At 39.1% G+C, this 21,257-nt stretch overlaps 2 protein-coding genes across 5 annotated transcripts; both read left to right on the top strand.

The window, feature by feature from the left end:
- The first annotated feature begins 1,681 nt into the window (after nt 1-1,681).
- Nucleotides 1,682-6,853, top strand: LOC114847665 (pyridoxal kinase-like). Its single transcript, XM_029137632.3, has 11 exons — nt 1,682-1,955; nt 2,534-2,588; nt 4,164-4,268; nt 4,365-4,448; nt 4,532-4,566; nt 4,746-4,831; nt 5,082-5,127; nt 5,223-5,334; nt 5,417-5,553; nt 5,653-5,719; nt 5,899-6,853. Exons 1-11 carry the CDS (start codon nt 1,875-1,877, stop codon nt 6,033-6,035), a joined length of 945 nt encoding a protein of 314 aa, XP_028993465.1. The 5' UTR covers nt 1,682-1,874; the 3' UTR covers nt 6,036-6,853.
- A 435-nt stretch (nt 6,854-7,288) lies between these two features.
- On the top strand, nt 7,289-20,830 carry agpat3 (1-acylglycerol-3-phosphate O-acyltransferase 3). Of its 4 annotated transcripts, none has more exons than XM_029136863.3 (10): nt 7,289-7,377; nt 14,359-14,416; nt 14,529-14,759; nt 14,871-15,040; nt 15,236-15,397; nt 16,761-16,914; nt 16,993-17,095; nt 17,550-17,625; nt 18,034-18,232; nt 18,375-20,830. In XM_029136863.3, the coding sequence occupies exons 3-10, from the start codon at nt 14,582-14,584 to the stop codon at nt 18,464-18,466; spliced, it is 1,134 nt and encodes a 377-aa protein (XP_028992696.1). In that variant the 5' UTR covers nt 7,289-7,377; nt 14,359-14,416; nt 14,529-14,581; the 3' UTR covers nt 18,467-20,830. The 4 variants fall into 4 exon arrangements, with proteins under 4 accessions (XP_028992696.1, XP_028992694.1, XP_040924844.1 ...); XM_029136861.3 differs by lacking the exon at nt 7,289-7,377 and adding an exon at nt 7,733-7,965; XM_041068910.2 differs by lacking the exon at nt 7,289-7,377 and adding an exon at nt 10,090-10,576.
- The last annotated feature ends 427 nt before the right edge of the window (nt 20,831-21,257 follow it).

The raw sequence follows: 21,257 nt of genomic DNA, 5'->3' as shown, positions 1-21,257 counted from the left end.
AATACGGGCTGCGCGGGGCGGAGGGATATCCAGCAAGGCTTAAGCCAGGGAAATACGAACACAGCTAAAGTCTGTGACTGTCCCACATTATGTCCTAATTACCCAATAATCACGTGGAAGCTTGTTACCATTTATGCGCTTTTACTCGTTTTAATAGAAAGCAAACTGTAATGTGTACAGTAACCAAAAATAGCAGTTGTGCTCCTTAAAATATATCTTATTCTGTTACACCTGAGCTCCACCTCAATGACACAAAGGATGCATAGATCAATATGCACAAGCAATAGCAACAATTCATGGGTATTTAATATTACACATTAATAACATAGAGGCATTGGTGTATGTTTAAGTCTTGTAGCAATAATGCAGCAAAACAGAGAAAACCTTCTCTGTCTTCTGTTTGGCAACATGTCACCCCTCCTTTTTTATTTTCACAGTTTTTGTAGTTTGAAACTTCCTCATTTATGAGGAGTATATTTTTTATTTTACTTTGTAAAATTTCTAAAAGTTTACTTTCAGTCATCAGCTCCATGGCTCCAGCTGGACACAAGGTGAAAGTTGATTTTGTTTTTGAAAATGCTATTACTATTTATGGTAGTTTATCTACTTTGACATGGTCACATTTCTTATTTTCTATCCGTAAAAAAGCAATAGTTTACATATAAATTAAGAACTCTGCGTCAGAGGAGCAACTTTAGAGAGACTGTGAAGAGTCTACAGTCTCTCTACAGTTGCTCCTTTGATTTGTGAAAAAACGTTATTTAAATATTTACAACTACAAAAGTAGTATTTTACTCAGGACATTAAAATTCTACTGACTATATACCCATTGCAACTATTTCAACAGTAAAGGATGATTTGATAAATAACAGACTTGTTTTAATTTAAGCCTTAACAAGAGCCAAACATCACAGTCATTTCCTTTGTACAGTCATCGACTGTTGTGCAATTCACTAATGAATAGATTTCACAATCAGACAGTTTCTTTTTTCAGCCACCCCCTCATTTTCTCATTCATACACACATTGTATACTGTTTTCTCTCTTTTTAACACTAATAACTCTAATGCGATTTGTGGTTTGTCCAGTCAGTCCTTCAACTGCATCTCACTGCTGCTGATCTAACTCGCCCCTAAGTTTTCCATCCTAACTTTGAGCTTGTGGCTCTCAGACGAAGCAGCCTGTAGCAAGTACAACTTTATTCAAATGACTGTAATGGCCGTTTCTCCCAGTTAATGTTTTTATAAGTAATGATGTAGACAGTAATACATAGTGTTTCATGGAATCACGGCAGCACAATAAAGACAAAAAAAAAATACAAATTCTTAAAGATAAGGTCTGAACAACATCTGTTGGCTCTTCACCAAGAGAGGGCGCTACATGTTGACAAGACATTATAATTAATTCAGAGGTCATTTTAACACTTGTTATCTGTTACAAACGTAGATTCATTGTAAAATGTATGTCAATAGTAATAATCATCAATGTAAATGTAATAATTTAAATATAATTACTTTTGAAATTCATCATATTTTTGCATTACTCCCAAACAGAAGTTAAGATTACATAATTTTATATACAAATAGCAGAACTAGACTTTAGTAAAGTTCTTTAACTTGATTAATTTATTCCGATTGGAAGCTCGTCTCTCCCACATTTCTCCTGAGCTCACGAACGCACCAATTTAGGTGTCTGCAGCTGCCTGAAGAAAAAGCGCAAATGTCAGCAGCAGCAGCGCCGCTTCTGCCCTTCAGTGCTAAGTTATTCCGCACTACCACTAAGTTTCTGAGCGTCACATTCTGCGCATGGTTGTAGTGCTGCCGTAGGTCTCGTTGGACGCGCTGTGTTTCAAGCGTAGGCAGTGTAAACGCGGTCATGGAGTGTCGTGTGTTATCCATACAGAGTCATGTTGTCAGGGGTTACGTCGGGAACAAGTCGGCGACGTTTCCGCTGCAGGTAAGAACCGCTCATGTGGCCTCGACGCGACTTACGTACAAAAATTAGAGAGAACACGTGGGTCATTAGACTACGAGTTCAGTTCCACATTTGTGAGAACTCTTGTATTGTTAACGTCACATTACCATCGGGCACACCTTTTACCGGTTGGAGCACGCGACAGTAACGTTACAGTGTAGCCACGGCCACGTGTAGCGAACGGAACCAGTCACGAGTAGAACTTGTGGCTCTTGAGAACACGCCACACGTCATCTAAGTTATTGAGCGTGAAGCGCGTGAGCGTTCAACGTAATCAGGAATCTACTTTATGATCGTCAAACAAAGCTTATCACTGCAGATTTGTTATCATACTCTCCACAGAAACGCCTGAGCTGGGCGAGGGTTGTTTATAAAGCAGTGTGGGAAGTATGTGCTGACTAAATAATGAAAACAAAACACACATGTTCTGTTCAAATGGCAGAGGTGGAATGCGATGAAGTGGTGATGGGAAGGTCCCAGTACAGATCTTTTGACCTCTTCACAGATTGATGCCATTGTTCTCAATTTTAACAGCTGCCCCTTTGTTTTTTTCCCCCCAGGTGCTCGGCTTTGAAGTGGACTCCATCAACTCTGTCCAATTCTCCAATCACACAGGTTGGCTGAGAGGCTTTAAGGTTGTTTTGTGAAAGACAACATTCATATGTTGTTTTATAACTAGCTTCCGTCCTTTTTGATTTATAAACTATGCACTTAAATTAGTTTTACTTCAGTAACAGCAGTATTTCATGTTCTCTAAGGGAAATGCAGTGAAAAAAAACAAACAGCTTTAGTTTATAGGTAAACACTGCTGTGTCCTTTGTTAGTGGCCTGTAGGGAAAAGGTGCATGTGCATAGTTCATAACCCTTGTACTTTGTGCCATTGTTTTAAAAGGACTTTGCAGGAGTTGTGTTTTCCTGCTTTGTCTTCATCCAGGTACTAAGTTTGTTAGTCATCAGGTACTGTAATACAATCAAACTTGGGAAAATGCAGCCCATAAAGTTACAGTTTGAAGCATGTTGTAATTCATTGTTTTATTCCCTTAATTTTAAATCATTTACCCATGTTTTCATGTAATAACCATAAGATAATATACAAAAGGAAAATATATAATTGCAGGCTGTAATTTATTGATACTTAATATTTTTTTCATATGCAGACATTTATAATAAATAATATCCAGTGATTCACATAAACATTTATCATCTGGTACATTCTGAGTTGAAATAGGACCAGTAGCCTTGTTACATGATCTTACTGGGCAAATAATCATTCACCATCATGTACGAAATTGCAACATTTAGGGGGGTAGAATGAAAATCTGTTACTGTTGCAAAATCCAGAGTTTGGTGAAAGATGTTTTTTCCCTTTATTTCATAATCAGCAGCTCCATCATCATCATCCCACTCATACACAGTGCTGCATTCATTCTGTGCAGCTGGGCAGTAAAAATGTGATTCACTGCTCCCATCAGGAAATGACAACACTCTTGATTTCTTAGTTGAGGCTGGAGCTGACACCTGCAGAGATGATGGGATTATATTGTGGGGTTCATGTTCCAAAGTATTTCGAGAATGTGTTCCAACACTGGGTCCGGAGACGTTTGCACAAAATCTACTTGAAATACTAAAACATCTGCTCTTTTGAGTAAAGAATTAAGCAGACTTTGGACCAAGTTACTCTTACAGTAAGTGTGTCATCTGCAGACCTTTGGATTTGAACAGTTACTGTAAATTGTTAATATTCAGATTTATTTTCAGTCATGCTCTAACCACAGCACATGCCTCTACTTTACTGTGAGCTTTCTGCTAAGTCCTCACTGCAGGAGCTGCTCTCCTTGGCTCCTGGTCAACTTTGGCTCAGTGTGGAGTCTGTGCTTCAGTCGGAAGAATATACCCGAGTGTGTTTTTTGTGAGAACGGGTTTTTAGGGTTTATTCGAGGTTAATGGTGAAAGTAGGACAAAGGAAGGGGGAAGCTGGCAGCTGAGATACAAGCCTCCCATTCAGTGAACGTGGAGGTCCTGGATACCACACAGAGCCGAGGGGCCTCAGCAGAGGGGAATAAAAACGCAGAGCAAGGGGAAACTCTTTTTGTGTGATTTATAACCAGCTGGGCTCATAAAGTCTTGGTTTAAGTTACAGTATCAGGATGTTATGGTCCCTGTCTTACCTTAATTTGCCTTGAATTCCAGGCTATGCCCACTGGAAGGGCCAAGTCCTGACAGCAGAAGAGCTCAATGTCCTATATGAGGGTATCAAGCTCAATCAGGTGAATCACTATGACTACATCCTCACAGGTGAGTAAAAGGTAAGAGAAATGTTAAGGCTATGTATTGGAATCAACTGTTTACTTTTCTGATGTCATCTTGTTGTGTTATGTTTGTATCGACAAGGGTACAGCAGGGACACGTCCTTCCTGGAGATGGTGGTTGACATCATTCAGGAGTTAAAGAAAGCAAATTCCAGCCTGGTGTACGGTAAGTGTAAAAGTCCCCTTGCCAGTTTGTACCGTTTATGTTATTCTAGTTCCAAACCTTGATTTGAGTTTATTTCTCCATAGTTTGTGATCCTGTCATGGGAGACCACGGTGTGATGGTAAACATCCTACAGTAAATCCAGCAGTTCTTCCACATTTTACAACTATAAGCACCTTTGTGTAGCCATTTTATTTATTATTTATCTGCTAGATAATGACTGATTAATAATATAATTTTGTCGTAAACATACTTTTGGAAAACAAAAACACTTTTCTTTTGTATTGCTCACTCTTTCAGTACGTTCCAGAGAACCTGCTGCCAGTCTACAAGGACAAAGTAGTGCCTCTGGCTGACATTCTAACCCCCAATCAGTTTGAAGCAGAGTGAGTCCACTTATAATCATACAGAATAATCAGTGAAACCAAATTTTAAAAATTCGTAAGTGCATGTTTCATCATGCATCAGTCCGGACTTTTGTTGATGTTATGCTCTTGCTGCTTGTCACTTAATAATTTGAAACTGTACTGACCAGAGTCATGAGAGAAGTTGCTGCACTTGATTAAAAGTCTGGCATTACTAGATTAGCAGACTAATTTTTCTGCCCATCTGTGACTACTGTCTGTTGTTCTCCAGGCTGTTAACTGGAAAGAAAATTAACACTGAGGAAGACGCCGTTGAAGTGAGTAACATACTGCTTCCACTTGTCCTGTACAAATACTGTATGTCCATTTTAGTTAAGTTTAATGTACAATGATTTTAAATTCTCTCGTCCAGGTAATGGACTTGCTTCATAAAATGGGTCCAGAGACTGTGGTCCTCACTAGTACAGTACTACCCTCGAAACATGGGGACCAGTTCTTAGTGGCTCTTGGGAGTCAAAAAATAGGTAAATGCTGTTTTAGCCTATCATGTAAAGTTAATGAAAATGTCATATACATAGAGTATTGAGACTTTTTCTGTCATTTTAGTGAAGTCAGATGGGACCACAATCAGTCAGAAAATCTGCATGGACATTCCCAAAGTGGATGCTGTGTTTGTGGGGACAGGAGATCTTTTTGCTGCCATGCTACTCGCCTGGACCCACCAACACCCCAAGGACTTGAAGGTCAGTATCACACTTCTACTTTTAGGGAAACAACTGAAGCAATAACACCTATATTTCTACACTGCATAACGAACTTGCTCTACATCCTGTTCTTCACAGACTGCCTGTGAAAAGACCGTTTCAGTCATGCACCATGTCATTAAGAGGACCATAACTCATGCCAAGGGTTTGTGTGTTTTGACTTACTTTTGTGCCACCTCTGTGTTATTATGAAGTCATTTACTATCCTAGACATAAAAGTAAGTAAAGTAATTTAAGCATGTATAAGAAGCCCCGGATGATTTACGCCCTCATGGTTCCCCCACTCGCATGGTCTTTTTCTGAAAGTCTTTTTTTTTCTTTCAGAGCTTGCTGGTCCTGGAAAAAGGCCCAGTCCTGCACAACTAGAGCTGAGAATGGTTCAGAGCAAAGCTGACATCGAAAATCCTGCCCTTGTAGTGGAGGCAAAGGTTTTAAAAAAGTCTTCAGACAAAACACTGTAATGTTCATGTGACCATTCACATTGTGCTGGTACTGTACAAATCGGTTTCAAATCTGAGCGGCCTGCCAGCCCCATCAGATTTTTAAATCAAACTGTCAAATGTCTCTGCCTTACACAGTCTCTGAGACCTGACAACTATATTTTGAAGAAATGGCAACAGTAGGATTGTTGTACGGTATGTAACTTAAACACACGTTACAAGCATGGGTATCTGCCCTATGGCTTGTCTAGACATTCTGTACTCTGAAGAAGGACAAGTAGATAATAACAATTTTTAGGATTAAAGATAGCTTAAGTGTACTTGAAATCTAATTTAAATGTATGACGTGGTATAATATAGCTTGTCTCAGTTTAGCTGAATAGAAAATGAAGAAAAGCAGTGATGCATGTGTGACCATGCATCTAATTGTTTTATGCACAGCTCAATAGTCATTAAAAGCACATGAGCATATTAGTGAGGTGAAATTATTACTCATATAACTGTACTAATAGTATACCTACAGAATTGATGCCTACAATTGTTTAAAGAAGTATTTTACCTGTTTTTAATTATGCAATTATTTCTTAAATTAGCAGTTGTGTAACATGTCCTAAACATCTCAAATTGAGGTATTTGCACAGATAGCCTTTGATATATATTAATGATATATTTTTTACTGTTGTCTTATTCTATCTAAAGAAAAAGGTTGATCATGGATGAGTTATGCACCAATGTAACAATTTATTCACACATGTCAGAGTTATGTTCTATACCTTGAGCTGCTACTCTTGTACAGAGCAATATAAGGACTGAAAAAATAAATTACTAATCATCTGCAATCTTCTGTGTTTTCATATTGTCGCCTTATCTTGTGATCGCATCTTATATATTTAACATAGATACAGACTTCTAATTTGGATTGGTGTGGTTGCACGTGCACCTCACAACACTAATCCACAGTATGAGTAACTTGCATTAACCCAAATAACCACACAGGTCAACATGCCCCACTGCTGCCTGTAATGTTTATTTGCAATCAGTATCTACATAGAAGAAAGGAAATGAGAAATTGAAATATTCACTGACTATTATATTATTTTATATTACAAAAATGATATAAAATACCTTATTTGCAAACTTGTCAAAAAAGCTGTGTGTCCTTAGTTCACAACATTCCCCATCCAGTCTCATAACGCAGCTCTGCATGTACACCAGCAGAGGGCTAAGGAGGCCGGAGGTTACATGTAACCCACGCCTTGGCCCTGAAGTTTAGAACAATAACGTCTGGTTGAAACGATACGCCCTGTGCGTTTTCAACGCGAAGCCATTAGAAAGACGCAGGCTGTGTAAGCTGTTGCTTGAGGTAAAATATTTTTACATAATTTGTTTTACAACGTTATATAGAATAATGTCCGTGTTTGCTATGTGTAATTTCCGATATTACAAATATTGCTGTGGAGAACATTATGATTGTGAAAACGAGAGATATGTCAACAGATTTTGTGAGTTTAGAGAAATCCTTTCTCTTTAAGGTGATGGTTACTTTTCATGAAATTAAGTCATTTAACAATTATATTATTATTATTATATAAGGAATTATATATTTCCTTTTAAATCCATTGCTTTTTATTTGCTTATAACACTATATAGTAGTACTTAGATGTCCGGTATTTATACTCCGGAATATTTTCTTCTTCGTGTATGAATGAATGAATGAGCAGCCGGACCGGAAGTAGTGTAAACCACCTTCAGATGGGCTTTGAGGAAATTTGGAGCTTTAACCGACAAACAATACCGCATTACCTTAAGTCGTTTTCATTAGGTTTCGGAACACGGACGAAGTAACAACTAGACACTAACAGAGTTATTTTATGCCCAAAAAACCCGAAAGCGGGCAAAAGTGTAAGAGAATCTACCGATTTGCCCTGATTCCCAAGCGGATCGTTTTCAGGTAAACCCAGTACCGTTACTGATGCTGGCTGCTAACGTCCGTTAGCTGGCTAACTAGCATAGCACAGCGTTAGCAAGCAGCACAGATGAGTTGGGTGTTTAGCAGTGATGTAGCTTGAACTGAACACTTGATAGCAGTTACACTCTGCAATTAAGTAATCTGCTTAAATAAGTATAATCTCAGCTGTACTGTGTTTTTTTTTTTGCTAATTTAGCATGCTAGCGAGTGTTATCAAACATCTCTTCACGTTTAAACTGATGTCAGCTAGCGTCAAGCACTTTGAAGTGTCTCATAGTAGTAGTTAGACTGTTTAGTGTTCTCTGGTGCAAGTAAATAGAAAGGCGTGTGTCTGCAGCTTTGAATTCATTAGGCAGGTAGCTAACAGAGGTGTGTCAAAACATGACCGAGAGGCACGCTGGCGACTTGGCTGCTCAGCCTTTAAGCTAACGTCAGTGGCAGCCGTCCCTCAATAATGCGTGTGTTTAGTATGTTTTTAATTCTGCTAATAAATCGGAAAACGAGCACTGGTTAGCGTAGTAAAATATGCTAATACAACAAGGCCCGACAGAGTTGACGGAAAGTGTCAGTGGGTCCACGTTAGGCGTTTGCACGATGCGAGACGTGGGGTTACCAGAGTTCATTGAGGTCTCCGACTATTTGAGTCACTGCTAACTTTAGACCTGAAGCTTATCATGATGGGTCGAGCAATAAATAAGAATGAAATAATGTCACCGTGATCATATAGCAGCGTCAGGAAGGATTGTAACTGTTCATGCGTTGAGCACGAGGCAGCTGCGGCCTCAGAGTCTCTGTCACGTTAGCCTAATTTATATCGTAATATGATTTGTCTCCGAGTGATAATGACGATATGCAGTGTCAGGGTTGTTTGTTGCAGCGGGGAAAGACTGACGTCTCTCAAAGCAGCGACCTATTGAACGGTCTGCACAGCAAGTGTTCCCCCGCAGGACTTTGAGACACACGTGTAGATAAGGCTTTATCTGAGCGGTGCCATCCTGCAGTGTAATCCCAGACTAGCACATTTATAAACCTCTTAATAATTCATATGACCATCTGGTAAACTGAGTGTTCATTCTCATTTGAATCCTAATATTACTGCATTCTTGCTGTATCATGCTTTTACTGCCATTAGTCTATTTCTTGCTTACTACAGCAAAGAGAACCTTTTACAGTGTATGTAGGCCCACCAGTCTCATTAGTTACAGTATCTGTTCTTACTACAGCCACGCCCTAATCCCTCGGTTAGTTACATAGTTGTAAATATATTTATCCTAAACTGACAGCTCGTTTTATTTGAAAGCATATGTTCTTTATTATATGTTCTTAGTTAATATTTAAAGTTAGTATTTTACAATTTTATTACTTGATGGTGTCATGCTTAATACATGAATATAATAATATAACAATGTTATTAGTATAACATTCACATCTTTAGTAAGAAATCTTTCAAAATCACTTTTGCTGGCACAAAATGTGTTTCAGTATTATTTTGTGAGTTTTTTTGTGTGTTAGTGCTCATAGTCAAGTAGATGTTATGGCTTTAGTATTTCACATGTCTTAACAACAATAGAATAACTAAAGTTGCTTTTTAATGTTGGGCGCTGTAATGGTGTTGAATGCAGGGTTGTCAACACTTTGTTCTGCAAAACATAACATGACTTCTGTTTTCAAGCTATTGTTATTTGACATTTTATATTTGCAGTGACATGTACTGTTACCTATCAGTTTCAGAATTTGCAGGTGTTATAACTTACATTGGACATTGTCGTTTATCTTTTGCCACCCTGCCTGTATTGTGTTTTTAAATAATCTTTAGCACCCAACATACTGTAAGAAAGAGTGGAGATGAAGGATGAACATATCTGATCCAGACTTTGCAATAATGCCTTCCTAATTACACTTACACTGCACAAGAGAATGCACAGCTTAGTAACACTCTTCACAATGTGTTATGAAACTGTAGACCTACTCTTTGAGAACATTATTTCTGCCTAACCATAAGTGCTACTAACAGGTGGCCAAGGGTAAGATTGGTTCTTGAATGTAACAGATGCTATTATGCGAACTCCTCCCTAGTTTGTTTATGTTAATATAATGTGACAGATCCAGGGTGCCCATAGCTTGTTAATCAGCACTAATCTGATCCCGTGGATTACAGGTTGAGAATGCAAGACACTATTTACAGTATGTGTGCCTCCCTGCTTCTAGAAGTGGACCATCTTTAAGTCTGCATTAGTGGACTCTAGTGGTAAAGCACTCTGGGCTTTAACAGGGTTTTATGCTTTTTTGGCGGTTGTTTTTCTAATGATTGGCAAATTGCAAGTTAAGCAGCACCTTCAGGAAGATCTGGGATCTTGTTATGCTCTTGCTTTCATCCTAATCTCCCCTTTTCCCTCTGTGGGATTACCATGGCGATGATGCTGCACAGCCTGTGACTATCCACTGCTATCTGGAGGCCCCTCTTTATGTTTTTCTTCTGGCTTTAATTTGGTAACATACCAGGAGCCAAAATGCTTAACCAGAGTGCTGTGATGATCTTCACTGGGATTTGTGGAGCACTCGTGCTCATGGCAATGGCCTACTATGTGTACTGGTAAGTTAAATGAGAGAGAGAAAGAGACGGTCTGGCCTGTGGTCAAAGTGATCTCAGATGTGTCTTACCCGATCCGCTAGAATTTGTAATAGAACTAAACGTCAGCATAGTGCTTCAAAGCATAACTCATGTGTTCCAGTAGTAAGTGGAGTAGTAAATTACATTTCTATATTTAACACAGGTAAATTATGTCCCAGGGTTTTGTAGAACTTTGCCACCATTTCTATGTGGTTATCTCTTTTATTTTGACAGAGCTTTCTCCTGTTAAAGCCAGTGTTTGTTGGTGTAGAAGATATCTTCAGGTGATGCAAAGCAGAAGCAGCTGTCTTGCCTTAAGCAGCTTTAACCCAGTCCGTCACTCTAATCTTTCCTACAAGCTGAGTGGGGTCACTGATGGGCCTGGCGCCATCAAGAAGGTGGACCCCTATCAGCTCCTTTTATTGTCAAACTCTATGTCTCTCTGTTGTATAACAGACCAGTTTTGTATCCGTACGAAATTTTTGCAAAAGCAACTTCAGTTTAGCCATTACAGTCGAAATAAAGTGACCAATTTTTTCGTTAATGTAATGGTTAATGGGTTTTCTGAGTTAATCTGAGAAATCATTCTTTCATTGCCTGCTTTTATTGATGAACTACTGACCCGAATACTGGGTCTTGAATAGGAGAACTCATCGAGTCAATTGCGCTTGTTTATCAGTATTTTTATGATGCAGAAAAACAATAACATTTGGACTGAGTCTTACATTGTTTATATAAATGCTTTATAATCAATAAGTACTTTCAATTTTTCCACTAAATGTTGGCAATGTTTCAAGTGTCCATTTAACATCTCTCCTAGTAGGAGGTACATTCTGTAACTCTGTGTCAGCTGTTATGGGTGGGATGTGTGGGGTATGTCAAAAGAAATACTCTAGCTCTAGAGCAAACATGGATTTTACTGAGAACACCAAGCCTATAACTAACTGAGGCAGACTGATAAAATTATGGCCCAGCATTGGTTTTAATTGATTATTTCAGTGGTATGCTAATACAGAGTTGTAATTTAGGTTCTCATAATATGCATAGATTAGCCAAGTGGCCTTGCATGCAGATATACAGACCTGGGCAAACACCAAAATCAGCATCAAGCACACTCCAATATGTCATGAGTGTCATGTTGCTCGGAGCAAGCCCTATTATCTATCTGTTTCATGGACATTGCTTGTTTTCTGCCTCTCTGCAAACACACTCCTGGAACTTGTTGGTTGTTAACTTGTCGTATCTTCCAACAGACTAAACCTGTTGCACATGTTTTTTTATATCTCTGCAGCAGAGTCTATAACCACTTAGTATCTTGATAATGTTCTGTCAAATGCCAGTGTGTTGCGAACTCACCTGTGTCTGTTTGATGTTCCTAGCACATTTGGCTTAAAAAAAACCACTAAACTTTTGTTTGCCTTTTTTGTTGCTTAAAATTACCACATGACAAGGCTTTCATGCACAGCTTCACATTTATGATGTTGGATGTTGCTGCTTTCACAAGCGTTTTATGGGCCAAAAGACCTTTTAATTAATAACAAGGCATGTTGTTTTATTACTTCCTGTATTATCACTGCTGCTTTTTTTAAGGTAGAGCTGTCCTGAAAGGGAAGTGTAGTGTTGCACAAACGCCACTTATTCCAAAATGCAAAACAATTTGAACGTTTTTTTAAATTTTAATAAAATAATATGTAAATTACATAATATCACAAGCAGACTTTCGTTTTGTTTGTTGGAGGTGGTTATAAGGCTGTTCTTTAAAATCTGTATTAACTTCTTGACCTTGATTGGAAACAGAACACTAAGCAGATCTTTTTAATGATAGGTCTAGCTGCACCAGCTTTTATAGGCTTTGCTTCTGTTACAGCACAGAGATGGGAGAAGAAATAAGTAGTGACTGCATGAGAAAATGAAAACAAAGTTCATGATGTGTTTGTCTGAGCTGTCACACAGTTACAGTTTGCTGAGGAGCTCAGTTTTCTGCCTGAGGCCAACTGACACATTGGAATTGAAATGTCTTTGTCTCCAGCAGCTTTCTAGTACACAGCTGTTGATTTTGATAAAACGAGTTACTGTATGAAAACCAGTAGTTTATTGAATAATAATATTAGACAAATAGAAATCTGCAAATCTGACTTCGTAGAAACTGAAGAGTATTTCCCCTACAAGTTCCATTTGAGTTTTCTATAAAGCCCTCACCTTCTTCCATAATGTACCAGTTGTGTATTGTATCTAACACTAACACTAACACTCTCTTTGGTTTTAATGTTGCAGCCCCTCATCTTTTTAGGGAATACTACAGGAGCCCAAAAAAATGCGCAGAAGTGTAACCTTATCCCTCCCAGTCAGACTCTGTCAGTAGGAACAAAGGTCAGATCTGTAGCACAATGCACAGACAACTGTGGGTGTTTGCACTGCTAATCAGAACCATCAGATTATACATGACACACACACGCGCAGTGTTCTGCCTCTAGAGATTTGGAAACATTTTTGATGTTTTTTAGGCGCCGGTGACTGAAGTTCAGTGGATGTGGGTGTAAGGTTTAATTTCTTCACACAAACGTTGTTTAGTTAATTACGAAGTAGTATTCAGTTTGGTCTGCTCACTCTTCAATGTATGTCTTTATGAATTGAAGTGGAGATGGTTTAAATATAAATTTTGCTTGCTTTCATTATGTTTGACTTAAAAATTTCAGGATACATCTGCTCGGTGTTGAATGTTTAAGGGGTATGTTGTCTAGTTGTAGTGTTCCTGACTCTGCCTTGGTGTCTGGTTCACCCGTGGCTCCTCTGAAAAGCTGTGCTATTTCGCTACCACAGTGAATGCAGATGACTATACATATGTGGATTTTGCCAGCACTGCATAATGTAAACGACCAGGAGCAAACAGCTTCCACAGTGACGTGAAAGCAAGCCAGTATTTGTGTGTTGGAAGTTACCTGACTTGGTTTAAACGTTGCTCTTTTTCTTTGGGTATGTAAATAGATCAGAGCTCTTTCTTCTCCCGATGACTTCAGATACTGTCGCAACAAAATTGTGCTTGTCAGCCACAGTTCTCTTTGCCAATGTGCAGAGGAGCAGGTTCTTTGGGGCAGATTAGAAATGTTTCTCGGAACAGCTTTTAAATGGCTTAACCAGCTCTTTAATGGGCTTTGGTGCAGATGCAGTCCATTCAAGGGCGGCTGGCCTGTGGTCATGTTCATGGTAGCTTATTGCTAGTAATTGTCATTGAAAAAAACATTTTATTTGTCTTTTGTTCTCATTGTAAATGTCGTTAAACAAGTAGTACAACTAGCCTGACTATTATGTAATGTTTGTGTAATGCACCAATCAATCTTTTTCTCTTCTTATCCCATCTTACTTTACTCAGGTCATTGTTACAGATTGTTACATGATACTGTACTCATGTTTGTTCATGATGCATATTGTAAATACATTTACTTTTTTCATATAATCAATTATTTTGTAACTGGCATCAGCACATGCACAGTTGTGCATAGCATTGAGGCACTGTGCTTCTGAGAAGTGTCCCTCCGATGTCCCTAATCATAGCAATTATTAAACTAACGTGGGTTTATGTTTACCCCCAGGTTCTTGTTTATGTGCGTCCGTCCACTTAAAGGAAGCTGGTGTGTTTCTCTCTAACACAGTTCAACCTGTTTGATGAGATTTTTATGCAGATTTTATTAAATTCTGGCAATGGCTCTGCACTGTGGCCTCATCTTTCTTGTTTGCTTCAACAACTTTTCTGCTCTCATTCTCAGGACTGTAGTATTGGCTGACGGACCGTGTAAACGCGGCTTGTAAAAAGATCCCACCGTGGTAAGAATCGCAGCTCTCTTTTAGTCTTCAGTTGTTCAGTTGCTCTCCAAGCGTCGTCTTCGTGTTCCTTGAGCTTTCTATTTGTCTCCTCCTCCTCTCTCTGCTCTCTCAGGTTGGTTTCAGTGTATAGAGAGGAGCCTGTGCAGCTCTCCGGGCTCCTCAGCCATGGCTCTTCTGGCCTACCTGAAGAGTCTGTTCATCCTGCAGCTGCTGATGGGCTTCGTGTTTGTGGTGAGCGGTCTCATCATAAACTTCATCCAGCTTTGCACCTGCATTATCTGGCCATTCAACAAACAGCTGTACCGCAGAATCAACTGCCGGCTCTCCTACTCTCTTTGGAGTCGTGAGTATTTTTTTTCAGACAGTTGTTGTTGTTTATTTAATAATGATTCAGCAATAAACAAAAACAACCTGCAGTTTTTATGTTGATGACGTGTTGTTCATCTCTGTGCAGAGCTGGTAATGATGCTGGAGTGGTGGTCAGGCACAGAATGCACCCTATACACTGACCAGGCTACGGTGGACAAATTTGGCAAAGAGCATGTCATCATCATCCTCAACCACAACTTTGAGATTGATTTTCTATGTGGCTGGACTATGTGTGAACGATTTGGAGTCTTAGGGGTTAGTAATGTAGCGAAATATTGAAATAATATGTGAAAACGTTCTAAAACCTACAAGCTGATCAATATGATCGTAAAGATTTCAGTACTTACAAAATTATAGAGATGGTCCAATTATGCTTTTACATTACAATTATGTACTTACAAAATTATAATTATAATAATAATTAAAGATGTCCCTGTTCTCCTTCTGTAGAGTTCTAAGGTTCTAGCCAAACATGAGCTACTGAAGGTTCCTTTGATTGGCTGGACCTGGTACTTCTTAGAAATAGTTTTCTGCAAAAGGAGGTGGGAAGAAGACCGAAATACTGTCTTCAGAGGATTGGAGAGGCTGAAAGACTACCCTGAATATATGTGGGTAGGTAAACGTCGGCTTCGCTGTCTTATGGCATGTGTGTACATGTGTGAAAGCTGAGCACATTCACATTTGTGTTCATACTTGCTTATGTTGATGCATCCTCATACCAACCTCTCTGTAACAAACACATTGTTCATTAAGTGCATTATAATAGTGAAGTCTCTTTTATTTATGACATGTAGGTGGTTAATTCACATGGCAGTTTAAGTTTATACCATTTTGTTTTTCTTTTATATTCTTAATGATGCAGATTTGGTTTTATAAGACACGACGCAGAACTTAATTCATCACTGGTGGCACGGTTGTGCCAACATGCTCATGTTTAAATAGTAAACATGAGACAAAAAGTAGTTACAACATGAGCAGACAGTATTAGTAGAATTATAGAAAATATAATAAACAGAAGGTAACTTATATGAACTACACACTAAATTGTAAAATAAGTATACACTAAACAGTTTTATGTTTGTAACCAATGCAGGACAACCAATTTTTTAATTACTTCTCATGACTGACATGACTCAGTAGTTGCAACCTCAGAACATGAGACTGCTAAGAGTCTTAAATTATAGTAAAGCATGAAACTAAATGATTTGAAGGGAAAGCTAAATGTAAGTAAAGTAGGTCAAAGGTCACTAGAAGGTCGGTTATGTGTAATATTTACCTATTAGCTAATTATTTATTTAATGAGCAGTTAGGTAAATTATATTACAACTATTTTGATGATCATAGTTGTTTATTACACAAAAATGGCCTAAACCTCAATAATACAAGGAGATCTAGATTTTGCCCTTTAACCCAGTTTCTCTTCCCTAGATTGCTATTGGCATGTTCTGAGTGCACCAGCTGTGTTTAAAATCTCTCAACAGGAGTGTGTGCGCGCACACACATAACCCCGTTAACCTGACTTTCTGCTTTGTATAAATCGCACAAAGACACTTTCCTCTTGCTACATAACAACTATCTGGTTATGAAACTGAAAGGGATGTGATGAGACAGGCCCTGGTCATCTTCGTTCATTTAAATTTGTTTGGTACCTTGGCTTCTAGACTGTCAGTGACTTGTTGACCAGCTAAGATAAGACTGATCAGTAGTTGATCTAATTAGGTCACAGGTCACTGCTGTTTAAACAAACTAAGCTCTGTTAGCTAGAGACAGAATAACACTTTTAATTACTTATATACTTTATTATAATACTAAAAAAATAATACCACTGAAATAAGTGACTTTATATTAGAACACTGACATTTACTGGATCTGTAAAGTAAAGGTGTACAAGTGTTTTTTTACAGAAGTACAGAAAAGCGGTCGCCTTTGTCTTTTGTGTTCTTAGTTTAATAACTCAAGTCTTCTCCCTCCACAGTTCCTTCTGTATTGTGAAGGCACCCGCTTCACTGAAAAGAAGCACCAAATCAGTATGGAGGTTGCACAGAGTAAAGGCCTGCCTATGCTCAAATACCACCTACTGCCCCGAACCAAAGGATTCACAACCACACTGCAGTGTCTTAAGGGCACAGGTGATGTACACAGACACACAAAGTTCAGTCATTCAGGTGTGTAGTTCTTCATCTAAATTCTTTTCTCTTTTCTTACAGTAACCGCTGTATATGATGTGACTCTCAACTTCCAAGACAAACAAACTCCCACACTGCTGGGCATTGTCAATGGGAAGAAATACAAAGCAGACATGTCTGTAAGGTGAGTCTGCTGTAACATACGATGGCATTCAAGACTAAATGTCTCTGCAGTAGAAATGTGCGAATTGTGCAGCAGAGTGTTTAAAAGCAAAATGTTTAAGCTTTGGGAGACCTCTGCTGGTGAGACGTGACACGAACCCCCCCCCCTGCTATGCTCTGTGTATAATTAATGTATATGTATGTATTCAATTCATCTTTTCAGATATGTTTTATTGTTGTTGTTTCTTAGCTTCATAAACACATAAATGTGAAAATCAGATTATCTTTAATGTATTTTCATTTTTAGATCCACACACTGTTAACAGTCGTAGCTTCGTCATGTAGCTCATAAGCTCAGGGGACTAGTATTTAGTGCTCTGTGTTTTCTCTGTTTATTGTGGGGTCATCTCTGACAGCAAACACACAAATCAAATGTGTATTCCGTGCCACTGAATTATTGTCCCTTATCCATCCAGGCGCTTCTCTGTGAAGGACATACCAGAAGATGAGCAGGAGTGTGCCAACTGGCTGCACAAGCTTTACCAGGAGAAGGTAACACTCGATAGGAATCAGGCCTGAAACTTGTGCTTTCAGAATATGTTTAGAGTAGAACAGTACTGAATAGTAACTTGACTTTGATTCACCTAAAAGTACATACGACAATGTACTAATTACTACTAGTAGTAAGTAGTTACTGCTCAAGATTGTTTCTATTTTTCTCTTTAGTAAATAATGTTTTGGTTATTTTTCCGAGTAGTGACAGGATTGTGTGGCACACCCCTGTAAAAATCATTGCAATCAACTTGCATGATGTGAAGAGACCCTGAACTAGGTTCATTCCTTCTCTCATGGACACCAAAAAGTGATGAATGGCCCTCTTAGTGCTCACTGAATAGAAGAGGAGGACATCTATGATTGTATTTGAATATAACCTAAGTACGTCTTCCTTCTCCTACAAAGGATGCTTTACAGGAGCTCTACAACAAGGAAGGCAAGTTCCCTGGACCCACAATAATTCCTCGTCGGCGACTATGGACATTGCTGAATTTTTTGTTTTGGGCCACTCTGCTGCTCTCACCCCTCATCAACTTTGCTTGTGGAGTGGTGGTTAGCGGCTCCCCCCTCCTCATCATTGGCTTCATCCTCTTTCTTATCATCGGTAGGTAGATGCACAAAAAGAAAAGTCACAGACGTTGCTGTTGTGTCTACAAGGACAAATTAAATTTAATGTCTAGAACTGTGTCAGTCACTGTGTCAGTGTTGCCTAACTTCCTTTTCATTTGTCTTTGCTCTCCTCCCAGCCTCCGTAGCTATCCGCCGCCTCATAGGTGTCACTGAGGTGAAGAAGACTGGCTCCAGTTATGGCAACAAAGAGGCCAAGAAACAAAACTAAAGCGTGTCGCCCCTCCTCCTGTCCTGTGTACGGCCATATCTGTGCAGTCGCCGTGCGGTGTCTCACCCCTCCCCAACTCCATTCTTCTCCTACTGTTGAGTCGGTTAGTAGGCTGGAGCAGATGCCAAGTTGTGAAAAGACTATAACGACCAGAGAGAGAAATTTTAGTGGCCCTAGACAGACCGAGAGAGCATGGAAGGTATGGAGTCCAAGCCCTCTGGTGTAACACACAACATACAGAGGAGATGGAGTTCTGTATTTCCTTGCATCTTTTTTAATCCAACTAGTCTGATCAAGCCCCATTTAATCCCAGTAACACCTGAGGTTAAGCTCCTAACCTGTCTGAGGTCACACAGACGGCTAGTCAGCCCATTTCCTGCTCTGCACTTCACTTCCTGTCACAGTCACCAGCCAATGACATGCTCATGCTTGCAGATCACAAACCAATTTGTATCAGATCTTAATCTTCGTTCTCCATCTACGAGCGGGATCAATACAACATTCTATAACACGCAGGATGTCTCACACACATTTTCACAGAGTGGGACTTGTAATGGGAACTGGTGCTTGGTGTCCTTAACCCTAAAGAGTCAATTCACCAAAATCAAATCGCAAGACATTTACCCTTTAACCTGGTTTTGTACGCTTAATGTTGGGGATATTTGACACATAGATTTCCAAAGTAAAAAAGCAACTATGCCAAGAACAATTATATGAATAAAACCAAGTTGCTAGTGGTGATCACACCAGAAGCGATCTCAGTTCCTATGTATATTTACTGTTTTCGTGTAGTACAAGGTGCCCATTTTAACATTGTTTCTACTTTGGGGATTCATTTTAGTACCACAAATGGGAGTCAAATTAAACCCAGCGGACATTTTGAAATCTAAACTTCACTTTATTTCCAGGGTTAGATAACACAAGGGTAATTGGGTAAATTACTGTATTATTCTGATCTAGGTGAGCCGGCTTGTTAACATTATGTTTTGGAAGCTGGTGTCCGTTTACAACAAAGGGCTCTGAATGTGAAAACTGTCCTTATCAAGGTTACCGCCCATCTGTTACAGGTCTCATTGTAGCCCACAGCACACGTTCCCACAGATCCATCCTCATTCACCTTCTCCAGCCTCCAGTTGTTTTCATGTAAAAGCATAATTGGACCATCTCTGTATCCAGGCGTGGTGTCCATCCGTCTTCACGTAGCAGCTGTTGGCACGTGTTTTATGTTTTTCAAGATCTGGGCTGTAGTAGTGATGTTTTAACCTTTGCCTTAACTCTAGCTTGCTCAGGCAAGGGATTGCTTATTCGCCACCATGTTGAGACAACACCCAACACTTAGCTCTGATGTTTGGAATACTCCCTTTCCTTCCACTACAGCGTCGCATTGGAGTAGGGAGCAGTCATTTGCTTTAAATTTCCAAAGGGAATGTGTAATTAAAATCCCTTTCTCAGTCTTTGTAGTGGAAAGATTGTGGTTCATTGAAGGTGTCCCTTATAATGTGCTGATGCCGTTACGCACTTTAGAGTCAGTCATCCCAGCCGCGTTTGGATCTCCTCCAGTTTGACCTTCTCTCTCTTTCCCTCTGCCCTCCCGTGCCACGTCGTATACATCCCATTATTTTGTTTTTTGCCGTCATCACTCCACATCAGCGGATATTTTACGTACTTTTTTCTTTCCTGTAGCGTTTGTTCAACTCGATCAGAATTCATGCAAGCCTTAATAGACAGTGCTGCTTATTTTTTGTGTGAACAATGTAGAAGCTAACTGAGCCCCTGTTGTAGTGAAGGATGCAAAATGTAAAATTGTCCTCCAGTGCAACAAGCAAGTTGCTGGGATTAGTTGCCAAGTAGCTTGTTGTAAATACTTAATCTGCAAAGCAATGAGTATTGGTTAAAGTGAGCTTTTGTGCGTCACAAACTGTTTGCAGTCAGTCCATGTTTTTTACACCGAGATACTTTGAGTTGCGTCACGTCCAATGTTTGTGTAAAGCTTGCAGATTGTAGCCTGTTACCGTTTTGTTTTCAAAGACCCCCTTGTTGTCTTTAAATTCCGTTATGCAGCATCACATACAGGTGCAATTCAGTCTAGCCAGTCATTCAGTAAATTCTCTTTCCCAAAGCAAGATCCTGAAATTTTCAGGATAGTATTTAAAAGAACATTGGACTTTTATTCATTAAAAAAAGAACTAACTTGTGATTATTGTTGTTTTTTTTAATTTACTGGATTTAACCAACATCACTTTTTTTTCTCCCAAATCTCGAAGCTAAATCCATTTTGACACCTCTCACATCAGCTCATGTTTTCCAAAGTTCTTATGTTTTCTTCACTTAAACCACTTGAATATTAAAGAATTTAATCACAAAGCAACTCCTACTCTTGACTTATTTGGATTTGTGTGAATTTCTGTGCAGACGCAGCATTAAAAGTAGAGAAGCTGAGCGCGTTGATGGGCAGGAGAAGCTGAAGAAAACGCAAACTCAGTCTGCCCAACATTCTGTCCTTTCACCTGTCATACATGCCCTTCATTCATCCTCACACCGTCCTGTTCTTCATGACATTACAGTGTTTAGGCAGGCAAGTGTATGTAGACTGACAAGGTAAATGTGTATATAGAAAGTAAAATGAGTGAAAAGTGTCTTCTCTTACAGTAGACATTTGAGTGACAGATGTTCAGAGGAAATTTTGGATATATAGTCACAATAAGGTGACATGATGTTATTAGTATGTTTATATATATGTACATAATGTAAATAAGAATGTTGAGTTTTAGAAATGGCAAAGATTGTCTTC

This window comes from Betta splendens, chromosome 21 (genome assembly GCF_900634795.4).
Source record: "Betta splendens chromosome 21, fBetSpl5.4, whole genome shotgun sequence".
Lineage (NCBI taxonomy): Eukaryota > Metazoa > Chordata > Actinopteri > Anabantiformes > Osphronemidae > Betta > Betta splendens.
The sequence above is the reverse complement of the archived record's forward strand: the minus strand, read 5'-3'. Positions and strand labels throughout refer to the sequence as shown.